The sequence below is a fragment of the Odontomachus brunneus genome, unplaced genomic scaffold (assembly GCF_010583005.1).
Source record: "Odontomachus brunneus isolate Ranch 3 - 2012 unplaced genomic scaffold, Obru_v1 Obru_scaffold_006, whole genome shotgun sequence".
In the NCBI taxonomy this organism is placed as follows: Eukaryota; Metazoa; Arthropoda; class Insecta; order Hymenoptera; family Formicidae; genus Odontomachus; species Odontomachus brunneus.
The window spans coordinates 3,702,778-3,718,476 of NW_022639456.1; the positions used below are offsets into that span (position 1 = coordinate 3,702,778).

At 44.9% G+C, this 15,699-nt stretch overlaps 1 protein-coding gene across 4 annotated transcripts in view; it reads right to left on the reverse strand.

The window, feature by feature from the left end:
* LOC116853240 (potassium channel subfamily T member 2) overlaps positions 1-15,699 on the reverse strand; it is a 149,997-nt gene that overhangs the window by 40,273 nt on the left and 94,025 nt on the right. For all 4 annotated transcript variants that reach the window (XM_032834230.1, XM_032834213.1, XM_032834205.1 and 1 more), the window contains 3 exons: positions 8,959-9,038; positions 7,321-7,420; positions 5,253-5,451 (listed from right to left, as the gene is read on the reverse strand). In XM_032834230.1, the coding sequence (XP_032690121.1) occupies positions 5,253-5,451; positions 7,321-7,420; positions 8,959-9,038 (379 nt within the window). The remainder of the gene's footprint in view (positions 1-5,252; positions 5,452-7,320; positions 7,421-8,958; positions 9,039-15,699) is intronic.

Consider the following 15,699-nt stretch of genomic DNA (forward strand, 5'->3'; position numbering starts at 1 on the left):
AGAGAGAGAGAGAGAGAGAGAGAGAGAGAGAGAGAGAGAGAGAAAAGGGGAAAAGACACAGAGAGAGAGAGAGAGAGAGAGAGAGAGAAATAAGGCCGTATTAATAGTCATTACTTGAAACTTGTCTGAGAGATGCGACATTTAGATTTTAATTTAGAGTTAAATATGAATTTTCAACTGTCTTGAGCGCGATTGCAAACATTGTAATGTATTGTTACGTATATTATACAATTTAAATGAAAAGCTCTCATTTAATTCTAAATTCAAACCTGAGTATCTCATGTAGGATAAGTTTCAAGTAATGACTCTTAATACAGGCCATAGACTCACATGACCTGTTTTCCCCATACGAATTCCGTTTCGTATTCGCTACCACGGACCGTATTTCGCGCGACTGACGTCGACTTCAGGATATATACGGCCGAGTCGTTTCATAATGGGAGGAAAAAAAGGAAGAATAACCGGCCACGTCGCATCGGCGCTAACAGTAATTAGCTTTGGCCGGTGCGACGGGAAAGAGCGAATACGAGCGTAATCAGATAAAGAACTTGTTCGCCTCGTTGCAGCTGGGATTGTTGACTGGATGCGCACCGGAGTCCCTTGCACTTCGCCGTGAACGTGACGTGGATATTACACTTCTGCCGAGACCGCGACCTTTCATCGCATTATGCGTCTCTCTTTGACGCTAACGGTCGGCCTCTCTGTCCCGCTGATAAAAGTTTCGCGTTCGCGGGGAGCGGCTTGTTAATCAGGACGGAGAGTACCCTTCGCTCGTACGGCGCAATAAGCCGCGGCGGAACGCTATCTTGATTTTCCTCCCTCGCTATATATTGTTAGCCGGTTGAGCACGTCTCGGAAAAAACCGAATTTGGGCTCGCGCGTATCGCGAGTATTCACAGCGCTTCGAGCTTTTCCCGAAGTTGCCGGGAAATTTCCTCGTGCTCCCCGCGGTATGTATAAAATTAAGTTGAGCCGTCGCGGCCAGCTTGAGCGGCGAATTTGCGAAAGCGCATCCCGCGGATGCAATCAGGCCGACGATGCTGAGAGCATCCCGAACGATCATCTCTCTCTCTCTCTCTCTCTCTCTCTCTCTCTCTCTCTCTCTCTCTCTCTCTGGGTGTCTTCTTTCTCTCGTGTGACGCGACGAAAATTCGCAGAATCTCGGCACCTTGATCCGCTTACAGGTCTGAAGGGTTCTCCCCTATTCTCGTCTGGAAATCCTCCGCTTTGGCTGTAAAGCGAGTTGAAATTCTTTCGGGAAAAGAGCGTGTTCGCGTCGGCGCGGTGATGGTTACACGTGTACGCGTCGCGCGACTTCGGCGAGCATAAACGATTACGATGGGATCGCGGGATCCGTCGATGTATCCGGGACGAGGGATTCTTTCGAATCCGCGCGGCCATCGGGTAAACTTTCATTTATATGCGGCTCTCTCATACATATCCGCTTTTCTCCCCGCGGCGAGAGACTCGATTCGGTTTCCTTGCCGCGCGTTCGGAAACAACTTTGTGCGATTAATTCGCGAACGCTAAACTCGAGCAAGCAGCTCCAACCACGATCGTGTATTCCTCTTCAGGACGGCTTCTTGCCGCGAGGTCGTTTTGTCTGCGCGCTAAAGCGTGTGACGACGAAATCTCGACGAAAGTAATTTTCCTGCGGGCGATTCGCTCTTCGTGTAACTTCTTTTCTGTATTGACTTTCGGGATATATCCACTTCCGGGCGCAATCACCGTCGCCGTCTACGTCGTAGGCGAGACACGTGGACAAAGCCTCCATCGCCTCGAGGCGAGGTCGCAAGGCGCGTGGAGGAACCTCGAGAAAACACAAGTCTCGCGTCGGCTGTGTCCGCCGGTGATTTTCTTTTGATGTGTTGGCCTTTAATAGCACAAGGCCCGCTATATTTGTGTACACGTGAAGGCGACGTGGCGACTCTCACAGGCCGGGGGATCTTTGTCTTTCTTGCCTCAAAGAAGATTCTAACGCGCCACTCACGATCAGTCGAGGAATCCGTCTGGCTTCACTCGTTACGTTGCTCGTGACGTTGCTTACGATTCTATTAATAAAGCAAACGTATCAATGCCCGGACACGTACTCCCCTGGCCCTGGACATACTTATCGTTTTAGTCTCTAAATACGTATATATTTAAACTGATATATAATTTATATATAAAAAAATATATATGTACATACGTTGAATATATAAGTACATTCCACGTTGGAAATTTAAATATTTGTATTTAAAGATCAGAGCGATAAAAATGTCCAAGAATAGGCACGTAAACGGGAATTGGTACAATCTTTTCTTACTTCTCATATTCCAACCGAAATATTTCAAATCTGTGTTAAATTAGTCAAAAATGGTTCGAATCTCGGCCAAACCGAGAAATTATTTGTATTGTTTTGGGTAAGTTTACTTGTTAAAATGATAGTAATTTTTCTATTTATCTTATTATCTAGATTTATTATCTAGATCTTTTTGATTGCAAGATTCCCACGGGAGAGGGAGGTGAGGGGGGGAGTTTCGTTTTATGTTTTCCTCCCCCGTGCCCTCATTTTCTTCGAAAGAATTATGGTCACTGTCGGGAAAGAATTGACGATGCACACATACACACACAAGTACTCGCGCGCTCCCGTGACGCATCCGTGCAGAAATATCGAGAGCGAAATGCACCGGGATGCATCTCTTAATGGAAAGCCTCCGTAGGGAAAGAGAGAGAGAAATTGCCCTGCTTTTTTTCTCGGCATTCATCGGGACGCGGACAGGAAGCTTAAAGTTCCGCAGAGGCTGCACCCGGACGATAACCGGATAAACTTTTCGAGACCTCCGTGGCGATTAATATCCGCTTCCGAGATTTATAAACCAGTTGCGTCGACGAGCGTAATTTGAGAAATCCTTCCGGCAAAGAAACAACGGAACCCTGCATCGAGACTTGCACGAGCTTGAGCTTTTGGATCGAGATTCTCGGGAACCTCGGTTCGTTTGTAAAACGAACGCACTGTGGCATTCTCAGTGGCATTGTGATTGTTCAAGAAGCGTGAGATATGGCTCCCTGCGTGACCGTGCAGCTAACGACGCTCTCTTTAGGGCCCATTTGCGACGCTCCCGTTTCCTCCGGTGCCGGCTAAGAGAGCCCCCGAGCCAACAAGAGAACTCTGAAACCTCGCAAATCGCGAATGACGCAAGTGTCGACGAGAGAGAGAGAGAGAGAGATCGCAGAAGAAGACGGAGGCTCAAGGATGAGGGAGGCGCGCGTCGATCTGCACAACGGCGCTGCGTTTCATGACCGATGGTTATGACTCGGATTACAATAGCCCGCTTTCTCCCGGTGGATTGCACGACGAAGCTGTGCGATTACACGCGGCATGGGCGATGACGATGCGCTGCTCGCGCATCGACGTGCAACGCCCGTTAAATCCAGGAGATCCCGCGGATCCCGAAGTAGCTTCGACATCGAACCACGCAGCTCGCGGCTAAACCCGTCCCAGGCGGGCGAGTCTGATGCGATTTCGCGATGTTGCAGCAAATTCAAGGCTGCTCCCCCGCAGCCGCAACACCAACGACCGCAGAGCCGCGTCTCTGATATTCGTCGAGTATGAAGGGTGCTTTTACGCTGATATTTTCGCTTGTTTCCGGTCGTCCCTTTGTACCAGCCGTCAATATGTCGTGTTCTCTCGTGGGGGTGAAGGGTGGAACACCCCGCGCAGGAGTTTCTCTTGGGTCGTACCGATACTCCAAAGGTATCGACAGTGTCGCGACAGCGTCGAGTAATACAATGCGCGTTTCATATCGAATTCAATAATGTAACGGCACGATCGCGCGAACACCGCGCGGAGATTTCAACAATCGCCGTAACCGTCGGAGACTTCGACGATCGGGACGTTTCCGGGAGCTAATGACGTGAAAAAGCTCGGCAAACGGCAGGATTTGATTTGATTCTCGCGTTGAAGTGAGAACAGACAAGATCGTCTTCCGTAACGAGCTGCAACGGCACGTTCGACGCGATTATCCTTGAACGGGAATTTCAGAACTGGTTCCGGGGAGAGTTGAAGGGTCTTATCACCGCGACGTTTTCCCATGCGAATTTTGACGGATTGCCTCTCTATTGGAAGACGAGGGTACATTAGACGTGCGCGAGAGTCTCCGCGAGCTGCACAGGCTGGTTTTATCTCGTCGTCGTCCGCGCGCGACGTCAGTCGGTTCCGCCGTCGAATTTCCGAATCTCAAAGCGGACGGAAAATTAGAGCAGCACTTCCGACAAGATTTAGCCGACCAAAGATGTCACGGCGTTTTCCCGATTAATTTTCTTTGAACTGCCGAGCTCCCGAATGCGCGACTCGAAGCGAACTTGGCAGAACTTCCCTTTCCGAGCGAATAAATCACGAAAGCAAATAGCTCGCGGGGGGAAGGGGGGCGGGAGGCAAGGAAAGCATTGCGCGTCAGTGTCGTGATACGATATATTCGATCGATTCAAAACACACGAATCGTTGACCCGTAAATTGTGCACACTGGACGAGCGCGGCTTACACGTTAACGTTCAATCTTCGACTTGCTCACGAAGACGGGACTACCTCGGCTCGGTTTCGCGCGCGTACATGGAGAAATTTCAGTTCCAGTATGGGGAAAGAAAATTGGAAGAAAAACTCGCTGACGCGAACCAATATCTCTGTTATCGTGACCGAAAACGTTCGCCTGAACGTTCAGCCGCGTTAAAACTCGGTTGAGACAACTAAGAGCAATTGACTAGGAACTCTCTAGAGGAATTCTTCTGTTCCTACGACCGAGTTTTTCGTCTGGTCCCCAGGTAATAAAAAAAAGGTGTACTGACACAGTTTTTTTTTCCGCCCACTTTTTCTAATCTGCTCGCTCGGAAAATGACAGGACGACGAAGGTGTGCGGCGATTTTAGCGAAGCGAGCGTTGCTGGCGTACTCATTGCACATGCAGAACCATGCAGCGAATGCGCGTTTAATGAGGATAATATGTTACTAAAAAATGACGGCGCATTTGTTAAAAAAAAATTCCACAACAAAACGATACCGCACATAATAATGAGCAAGAGATTTTTATTCACTTTTTGCTAAAGCATCTCACGCCACGGAATGAAAATAGTGGAAGCGGAGAGGTACTTTGGATCTCTCGCGTCGCGAGCGAACCGATAACATAACGAGCGTCTCTTGACTCGAATAATCGAAAGGAGCGAACTGTCGAGCAATAAAAAGTGAGATACTAATCGCGATAAGGAAGAGTAGCGTACCTTGTAACCGAGATACGCGAGCAGCAGGGCTTCGGTTAGTGACACCATCGCCAAGATCACTTGGACCACCCACAGTTCCAGAGGTCTCCTGACCCAAAGAATGGCTTCCCAGTTGATGGTCGGGTGCTCCTGGAACTCCTCCTCCGTCAAGTTCTGCGACGCGAGGAACTCGGTCTTGTTGCCGGGCGTGCAACCGTAACTGGGGAGAGAGACAGAAAGAAAGTAGGAAGGAAGGAAGGAAGGAAGGCAGGCAGACAGACTCGTAAGTGACAGATGAGTGCGTTGATAGGGACGGACGGATTGTCACGCGACATTCGCGCCCGACAAGTTCGATGGCTTTTCGATATCGAGTGCGCGTCGTTTGGGTCGACGAGTCTCCAGGATACGCTCTCGGGATACATCACCGTCTTGAGAAGCTTGCGGAGAATAAGAACGATCGCAACTCCCGTGAAGGTTCGCATAGTAATCATATCGATCGGAAACGCGTATCCCGAGTCGAAATTTGAATCCTACATTTGACCCTAATTCCATTCGCGCATACTCTGCTTCTAAAGCTTACATCAGACTCTTTTGATTATAACCTGCTGACTTTGATGTAATTTGCTGACTTTACTGAGAAATGCTCTCTAGAACTTACAAGTTGCATTTTAAGCATTTTAGTGCCGCTTAAAGACGCAAAGTACACTGGCAGAACAAAACGATCAGTCTAAATGAAATTATAGTTATTTTTGGTCCCAATCATATTTTTTCGATATTCTAACACCAAAATGGTAACATGCATATAAGGTTATTACCACTAACATTAGAATCTAATAAAAAACGACTTGCATAACCGTAATTTAGTAATCATTTCCCTATGTGATTACAAACACACCAAATATTTTTTCTTAGTGTAGGACTTTGAATTTCTATATGTATTAGACATACACCAATTCTTTCGAATATACAGATGTTAGAAGTTCAGGTCGGAAGCAGGACTAAAATTTCTCGACTCGGAATCTTCTATTGAATCTTCCCACGTCCGACCGGTGGAAATTGTATACACGAAAACGTACACCTTGACCGGGGTCACCGTTCCCGTTGCTGACGGTTTCTCGTCAGGGAACTCCTTTATAACGAGTTCGAGTTCGAGTTCGAGAGAGAGAGAGAGAGAGAGAGCTTCAATCGGAAACTTGATAATGGAGTTACATCAGGTATTAAAGGATCTCCGTGAATTTAGCCCGGGGTGTATCGATGAACAGGGGCACTTTTATCACAGAGGAGATTTCAAGGATGTCGCTTTGACGGCGAGATGCGTACGTGGAACCCGTGGAATTTAATTATCGGTGTATCGAGTAGCGAAAATTGACGGATGAAAGTCGCGCAACGAGCGGATAACAGATGGAAAAAATTTGTAATAAGCCGCGCCATGATCTTACATGGAGGAGATCGAGAATTCCACGCTGAATTGGCCGCCACACTTTCTCTCTCTCTCTCTTTCTTTCTCTCTATCTCGCATGAGCGAGCAACGACACTGCATCGTATTCCTCGCGCGCGGTCTTATCCCGCGTCTTATTCTCCTCGGCTGTGATAGGAGCGTTACATAATATCGTAATCGCGCATGAATATTGCGCCGCTCGCGCGTTAGAATGAGTTTCTTTTCCCCGGAGATAAAACTTTTCCGGAAAATCGTCCCACCGACGACGACGACGACGACGACGGCGAAACGAAATGAAACCAAATGAAGCAATTTCTGCATTCCCAACATCGCCGGCGATTCTCTCTCGCGATGCCGAAATACAGTACGTCCCCGGGATTCGCTTTTATTTCGGGAACTTTTATCTCCTTCGCGAGCGCAGCGAACGGATTCGATGGTGCTTTTTTCCGAGAGAATCTGTTTAACGAAAATGACGGGGATGACAATGATCGAGTAATGTCGGGCGAGGAGCGTCACTATGACATCTGAGTCTCTACACTCGGGAGACCAAGTTGTTGAGCTCGCGACGGACGGAAGTTCAACGCGGAGCTCACGTTTCCGGTCTCTTGTGGACATTTAAAGGAACTCATCCGGACACTCAATGTGACTTACCATGCCGCGAATGTTGGATCGTTGTCGGTAACGACCCTGAATATGTACAGGAAGCATGTCAGCAGCTTGAAGAAGAGATTGGCGAGTCGTATCCTCAAGCCTAAAACACAAACACACAGGCAACGTGACGCAACGACGGGCTGCCGATTGGCCTTAAATTCATTATTCACCGTCGGTCTTATCGAGTCTCTCTGTTATGGATGCAATAATAATGTCGTGGAAAATGTCGTTCCGAGCCAAGGTGATGGTTAAACAGACCAGTGTGGAGACACAAATACATGGATAATGCGGCGATAACGGAAAGCTATGCCACGGTTGACTATATTAAGACTCCGCTGGAAGTTACGTAATATGCTAAGGATTCACTGAGACTCGGATCGAAGGCCGGTTTACGGGTTATCGATCGGCTAGCTTTAACGAGATACTTTAACCATTTGCCCGCGACAAACGCCACAAAGGGCAATAAAGCGTTGACCTGTTGGGTTCACGACGTCCTAATGCACAGGTCAGGTACAAAGGTCAAAGCCGGCGAGAGGAATCGGTAGCGGCAGAATATCTATTATCGGCTACGCCAACAGAGCGCGGTTGTGCGCCGTGGGATATCCGCGAAGACGACGGCGGCGATATCCTCGAAATTACCTTACGAAACGGCACCGTTATTCCGGAAAGAAGCAGCCGTTTTGCGGCACGCCGGAAAAACGTCGACGGCGACGACGACAACGACGACCCGGCTGTTTCCGGCCGGGGCGAGTCTAACGGAAATATAACAACGCCGACACGGTCAAGCCCTCGAATTTATCTTGCGACACGCGTCGCGATTTTTCTCCGCGAGAGTATTCTGAATTTCTTCGCGGCGAATGTGTCTTCCGGCGGAACGGGAGGAGAGAAAACACTTTGTCGAATTTTTACCGTCAGCTGCCGGGAAAAGAAGAATACGTGGTGGGGAATTCCGCGGTAATTTTTCGGCGCGATTACAATACTGTGTCCAAAAAGTAAGACCAATTTAAAATTTATTTTTTAAATCTTTATTTATTATTCCAAATCTATTTCGTCGCCTTCAAAGTAATCCCCCTCAGACACAATACATTTATGCCAACGTTTTTTCCAACCCTACGGTTGGAAACGTGATGCATATAAACCCACCATCTCACACTGCATTGGTTCTTCGAGACCATTTCGCTAAAAATTCGACCCATATCGTTCCACAACCACCATATTCACCTGATTTAGCACCGTGTGACTTCTGGCTATTCCCTAAACTCAAAAGACCGCTCCGGGGACACCGTTTTGACTCGATTGAAGAGATACAAGCTGAATCGAAGAAAGCTTTGAAGGCCATTCCGGAAATCGACTTTAACAACTGTTTCGAGGGTTGGAAAAAACGTTGGCATAAGTGTATTGTGTCTGAGGGGGATTACTTTGAAGGCGACGAAATAGATTTGGAATAATAAATAAAGATTAAAAAAAAAAAATTTTTTATTCTTACTTTTTGGGCACAGTAGTACTTTGCGTAGATCTTTCAACGATCGAATGTGATCGAAAACCTTTTTACAAAGTCTCAGAAAATAAATGTTGAAAGTTTACGGTATGAAGAGCGCCAAGTGAGAAAAAGAGACACAGAGTGCGGAGTCTACTCACTCGAGCGTTGATTCTTGATGAAGTACAGCTGTAGCCGTTCCTTGAATGTGTTCTCGTTCACATAGTACTCAACGCGAACTCTGAAAGCAGACACACGACGATATTGTTGTTAACTCTCGCGCAAACTCGCAGTGAGTGTTACAACATTCTATACTATAACGCGATCTAACTTCGCAATTGTGCCCAACTATCGTATTCGACAATGCCGGCCAACTTCCGCGTATCTTTGCTCGGCACCGTGAAAACCACGTTCATATCACACGAACGTTATCGCCATTACTTTTCGCGACAAGCATCGCGATAATGCACCACGGCGATTTTTCGTTGAGCATTTCGCGCGGATACGGCGTGTAACGACCGTGATACGAGGTCGAGTGTACGTCGGATCTACGCCTACGTGGGGAAACTCGCCGTCCAGAGCAGAGAGCTATTTAGAGATTAAAGGATCGACCGGCAATCAACGCCGTTGTATTATTAGACATTCGCATGACTAATCGGCGTAGAGCACACTCGCACCACTTAATTTCTAGTTACCGTTATTCGCAGTCTAGTCTCACACAGATGCGACTAACCACTTCCGCCCGTGTCGGAAAATATGGCGAGGCGATATCGTTGTGAGACTCGTTATGCGGATGTGGCGTGAAATTATTCCACTATATCGTTACCTAAGCTCGCCTCTACGTACGTGTCGGCCGCAATTAGACAGACCTTCTACTGCGGGGAGGCAATGTTTGAAAGATCATCGCTTCAAAATATCATTTAATATCGTCCGTTGCATCTCCGTCGCATTCATCGCGCCAGAGATCTTGTTTGCATATTCATTTGCCGGAACGCGAGGCACACAACACATGTACAACACGTCGCGTGCAACGAGAACGTATGTCCTGGAATATCTAAATAACAATTTTATTCTCCCGAATATTTTACGGTACATAAAATATACGGTGTACCTCTCCCTCTTTCCCTGCAGTTTATAGTTATATATATCACCCTATATTAAATATCTAACAGAAAAAGTCTTGTAATGGTTAACAAATTCATTTGACTGAGCATTGCGATATTTTATATAATTAGTATTAAATATATAGTAATAGTTACCAACTATCTAGTAATAATTACAAAACAAATACTTCTTTTAGTTAAACAAATTAAATGGTTTGGTTAAAAATACCAGATAATTTGGATAATAATTATTAAGTATTGCGACTAAAAAGTCGAAATATTTGGTCACATAATGTAAGTATTACTAAAACAATATGGTTTTATTTAACAAATAGTTTGGTCTAATATATATTACATAAATCGATAATTGTCACCAAATATTAGCAATACATATTAAGTCTTGACAACAAATATCATAAACCTTACTAAGGTTATTTATCAAATTTTTAATTATATTTACCTACATATTTAGTTGAAACTACTTCACCAAAGCATCTGGTAACTATTGTCCAGGCTTGATGGTCATTACCAAATTTTTTTTCGGTGTAGACTCTTGTACTTTTTTAATTATGCCTGTTCAATGCTCTTCTTTTGCGTCTGCATTCATATCATGTAAAAATTTTACTGCTAATCATACTCTATCCAATCTACACATTTATATTATTGTAATTTTCTATTCACTATTGTGATTATGGACTTTCTTTTTATGTATGCATCGTTCTCGTCGGTCGCCGAGGGTTTTGCACACGTTTTCGCATAGCACCCCCATCGAAGTTCGCTCATCACTTCGTGCGCTCGTGTGCCGAGCCGCGGGTCAGGGAACGGACTCGGGAGCGTGCAACGACCGTTGTTGCTGTTATTGTTATTACTGCAGCGAAACGAGCCAATCTCATTGGCCAGGCCGGCGTTTTGCACGCTCGTCGGTCGTGCACCGCCGCAGTGCCTATTTTTAGCCCGCGGTAAATGCGTTGGCGTTGCCGAGAATAGCGTCGCGTGACGTCACCGGGCCGGCGTCGACAGGCGGTCTGTCGTACGCGATCGTTCCTAGTTGTTGAACTGGTTCTTTGACCCACATAACGTCACGAATGCCTGACCTAGGCTGCTGCTCGTCCACGGCGGACGAAGACGAACCGATAGAAGGGATCGCGATCGGGCAGGACGAGCCCGAGTCGAAATTTCCGATTTTGCTTCCGATTTAATGCTCCTCGTGTTACCCGACATATTAACGTAACCCGAGTCGAAACTTGGACTCTACGTTAAGCCTACAACCATCGTCGAATAGGTAATGTTTATGCAGAATGTTGGGTCTCTTTGATGCTGCAAGTCGTAATTTATTGCCGACTTTTCCACGCGGAGAGGAACAATAGATGTTAGATAACATAATGCCGACGAGAGACTAATTAAATGCCTTAAAAGAAATTAATTTAATTACCTGAGAGGAACGATAAATAACAATCCGTTGGAACTGAATGGAAAAACCTGAATCAAACAGTCAAAATATCCGACCATCTTTAAAAGCCAAATTTATCTCTTATATTCTTCTGGATCTTTCCATTCAGTCTCGAGGACGTGAGCGGCGACTCGTCATGTTTCCAGACGTGCTAGATTCTTTACTGGCCGTTCGACGATATTTACGGGCTTAACGTGCAACTTTAATTTTGACTCGGGAATGACTCGGGAAGCCATTTAAGCTTTATGCACTTTGATCCATAAAGATAGCGAAATGATGAAATGACTTTTTTCCACAAGCCCTGGTAATTTTTTTTTTTAAAGATATCTAACGAGTTTTGTTACCAAGGAAACACGAACCCGCGTATTTTTGTTTGTTATAAAAAAAGTTTGCGCGGTTAAACCACGAACTGCTCCATTACGTCTAGGCGGAAGAGATCTAAGTTATCCGAATAATCTGCATTTGTTCTAAATGGAAATATGCAAATGTGCGCTTCTTTTTATAGCTGCACGAGTATGAGATAGCAGTTCCGTCCGCTGTATAATTAGTATCTCAGGCATACGCGATCATGGAAAGTAGGAATTAAATGTCAGAGATTAATGATACATACATCTATAATTATAGAGAGGAAGACCTTGATAAGATGGATTCGTCGCAACGTGTGGGTGTGTCGTTCTACATACAAGTATGTTAACGTTATCGCGAAAAGTAGCAAAATTATACGCACGCGTTACCGACCTGATAGTAGAACACTGCGGCTAAGCTGGTCGATTTTTTGCGAGCCTCGCGCACACTTTCCTCGCGAGAACAATCAGTCGTGAGTCTGTGTCGCCAGAATGAAGAAATTTCAACAAAGGTCGAAAGTGGATACACAAAGTCGCGAATTCGCGACGAGGTGAGGAATTTTTACGCTAATACAGAATTGACGCAACGTTATCCGCACAAAAGAAGTATCGCGTTGTGCTATCGCGTCGTTTCGAACTCATCGAGCTCGAAACATCTAACGGAAGTGACGGCGTATCGGCGTGTTCCGCCAGCGCGGTAATTCCGCACCGAGAACATCGGCTACGATGCGAAAACGGTGAAAAATCGACCAGCTCGAAGGTTCCGGCGCGCGGGATACGCGCGCGGATCCTTCGAGCACCACAAAAGCGGCTGTCGCTGCCAGGAGTGATACAAAGCGAATTGCATCGATATCGCTTGAATTCTAGCACGCAAACATCGTCGCGCGATCTCTCTCTCCGCGATGCGCGGTAAATTTAACGCGATCGGCCGTGTAGACGAGGGCCGCGTTTAGCAGGCCGTGAATAATGTCACTGACGAAATACGTAGGCCGATGCGGGCCGATGCTTCCGACGTTTCGAGGACGCCCCAGCCGAAAGAAACGCGTTAAACACTGCCGCGACCGCGAGTCCGAAATCTCCTCTTTACACTTCAAAATTAACCCTTTATTCGGCGATATTGCTCTCAAGCAACATCGATTTCCCATGAGCTGTATACACTGAGAAAGAGATACTTGAAAATCTACTTTGTGGGGTATAAAGCTGATTTCTGAGAAGCGCGTTAAAACACTGCCACGACCGCGAGTCCGAAATCTCCTCTTTACACTTCAAAATTAACTCTTTATTCGGCGATGTTGCTCTCAAGCAACATCGATTTCCCATGAGCTGTATACACTGAGAAAGAGATACTTGAAAATCTACTTTGTGGGGTATAAACCTGATTTCTGAGAAGCGCGTTAAACACTATCGCGACCGCGAATCCGAAATCTCCTCTTTACACTTCAAAATTAACTCTTTATTCGGCGATGTTGCTCTCAAGCAACATCGATTTCCCATGAGCTGTATACACTGAGAAAGAGATACTTGAAAATCTACTTTGTGGGGTATAAACCTGATTTCTGAGAAGCGCGTTAAACACTATCGCGACCGCGAATCCGAAATCTCCTCTTTACACTTCAAAATTAACTCTTTATTCGGCGATGTTGCTCTCAAGCAACATCGATTTCCCATGAGCTGTATACACTGAGAAAGAGATACTTGAAAATCTACTTTGTGGGGTATAAACCTGATTTCTGAGAAGCGCGTTAAACACTATCGCGACCGCGAATCCGAAATCTCCTCTTTACACTTCAAAATTAACTCTTTATTCGGCGATGTTGCTCTCAAGCAACATCGATTTCCCATGAACTGTATACACTGAGAAAGAAATACTTGAAAATTTACTTTGTGGGGTATAAAGCTGATTTCTGAGAAGCGCGTTCGTTTCTGTGAAATAAACTTTATATCTCATAAATAAATTTTCAAGTATATTCGTCTCAGTATACGAGAACAATCGATACAGGACGCATTCGTTTAGCATTATTGCTCTGCAGCAACATCTGCCTATTTGTTTTGTTCGTCGATGTTTCAGTTGTTTTGAGTTTTAATCATTGAATAACAAAATTGTTGAAATGGCGTTTTAAAATGTTATTTTATAAATAATATAACTATACTTCATTTAAACACTAAAAAATTGTTGTTGTTCTAAAATTTCTTTGGGTATTTGCAAGCACAGGAAGATGTGCAAACACATTAATATCCCAAGTAGAAAGAGCGATCTCTTTCTAGCCAGCAAGTGGACAGAAATTCTGGTTACTGGTTAGTTTTTGACCGATTTAGACGACACTTACTTTGCCAGTAAAAATTGCTCAGTTTCTGACAGTGATCAGTTTTCTCCAAAATATTTCCTATCTAGGACGTATCTTACGTTATAAACCAGCAATTTGAAAATATCACGCAACCATTTATTATTAACCTCTCGCGAAATCAAACTAAGCGATTCATTAACTAACTGACTAATGGCTCTTTCCATAAAAAAAAAGACTAAAATCCTGAAGTATATAGAACAATGTCGAATTTTTTTCAGCGAAACTTCTTGAAATATTATTCATTTAAAGTAACGTCGAGCGTTTAAGCATCTGCGATGCAAAAAAATGTCAAGGTCTGCTCGTTGTTTAAGGAACGGAACTCCTTCGCAGGAGTTCGACAACCGTAAAGTTCGAACCAAGGTGGCCATTTGTCGTCAATCACGATCGTTTCAGTATGATGACAAATCGAGAATAGAAACAGCGCGCTGCATCGTCGCGCGATAATTGACAGCTTCATTACAAAGCTGTTTCTAATTACATCGCATGGGAACAGGATTTCCAGCGATAGTCGGCGATTTCCAATTGAAATCGTGTCCAGGGAATTACGGGGTGACGTTTGCGAGCTGCGTTGGGTTTTCCGTTGAGTGCAATGTTCCGATGTATCCCGTGCAATCGAGGGGATCGATCGCGCCCCTGCAAAAAGTAAAATCCTCCCATATCAAGTAGGACGACGATGTATAACAATATATATTAACACGTGTTGTACGATCATACACGTGAGCACGTGTCATGACAAGAACACGCATGTAACATGTGAAAATCACCAATTACGCGTGTTGTGCAAAAAACTGATTACGGAAAATTTTCGCGACATTGTCCAAATGAGTTATACGCGAAACTTCGTATTTTATATATATGTATATATATAAGTAAAAAAAAATATATATTTTATTTTAGCAAAAAAATACGGCTAAAAAATAGGACTTGGTTTACAATATTTACTTATTCACTTATTTCTCTACTCTCTTATTCAACCATTTATTTTCCAATTTCTACCTAAACAATCTAACCTATCTAACTTTAATTCTACTTATTTATAAACTTTATGACCTTATGCTCCATGATCAACTTCGTGTTTTATATGATAAACCTTTTGTGAGAGATACCTTATATTTTCGTGTCTATATATATATATATATATATATATATATATATATATATATATATATTTTTTTTTTTTTAGCATCTCTGTGTAACGACATGTCGCGTGTACACGTGTAATTATATATTCGGACGTGTCATGACAGAAGCATACACGGTGTAACCATAAACGCGTACTACGCGAAAAACTGAGCGAAATAGCGTTTGTTTCGCGTTCCTACGTCAATTTTTCGCCGAAATATGAGCGTTCGAAGAGTTTCAAGTTTTTATAAACGGAGCGCGAGATCCTGTGTGTTGCCGCGGCCGCACCTGTGATACATTGTACACGTTCTGCGTCCTGCAGTTGACACCTGTTCCTCCGAGGACAGCGGCGCGCTCGCCCACAGGGAACGAGAGGTGCTACACTGTAGTCGGGCCTCGGTCCCCGACAAAGGATTCATTTTTCGTTGATAGCTACACGTAGAAAAGCTGTAGCAACGTCAAACGGAATGCACTCGAAAGGTAAAATTGCTCACTTTTTGATGCGACCGTCTCTCAGCGACTAAATTCGCGATCTTGA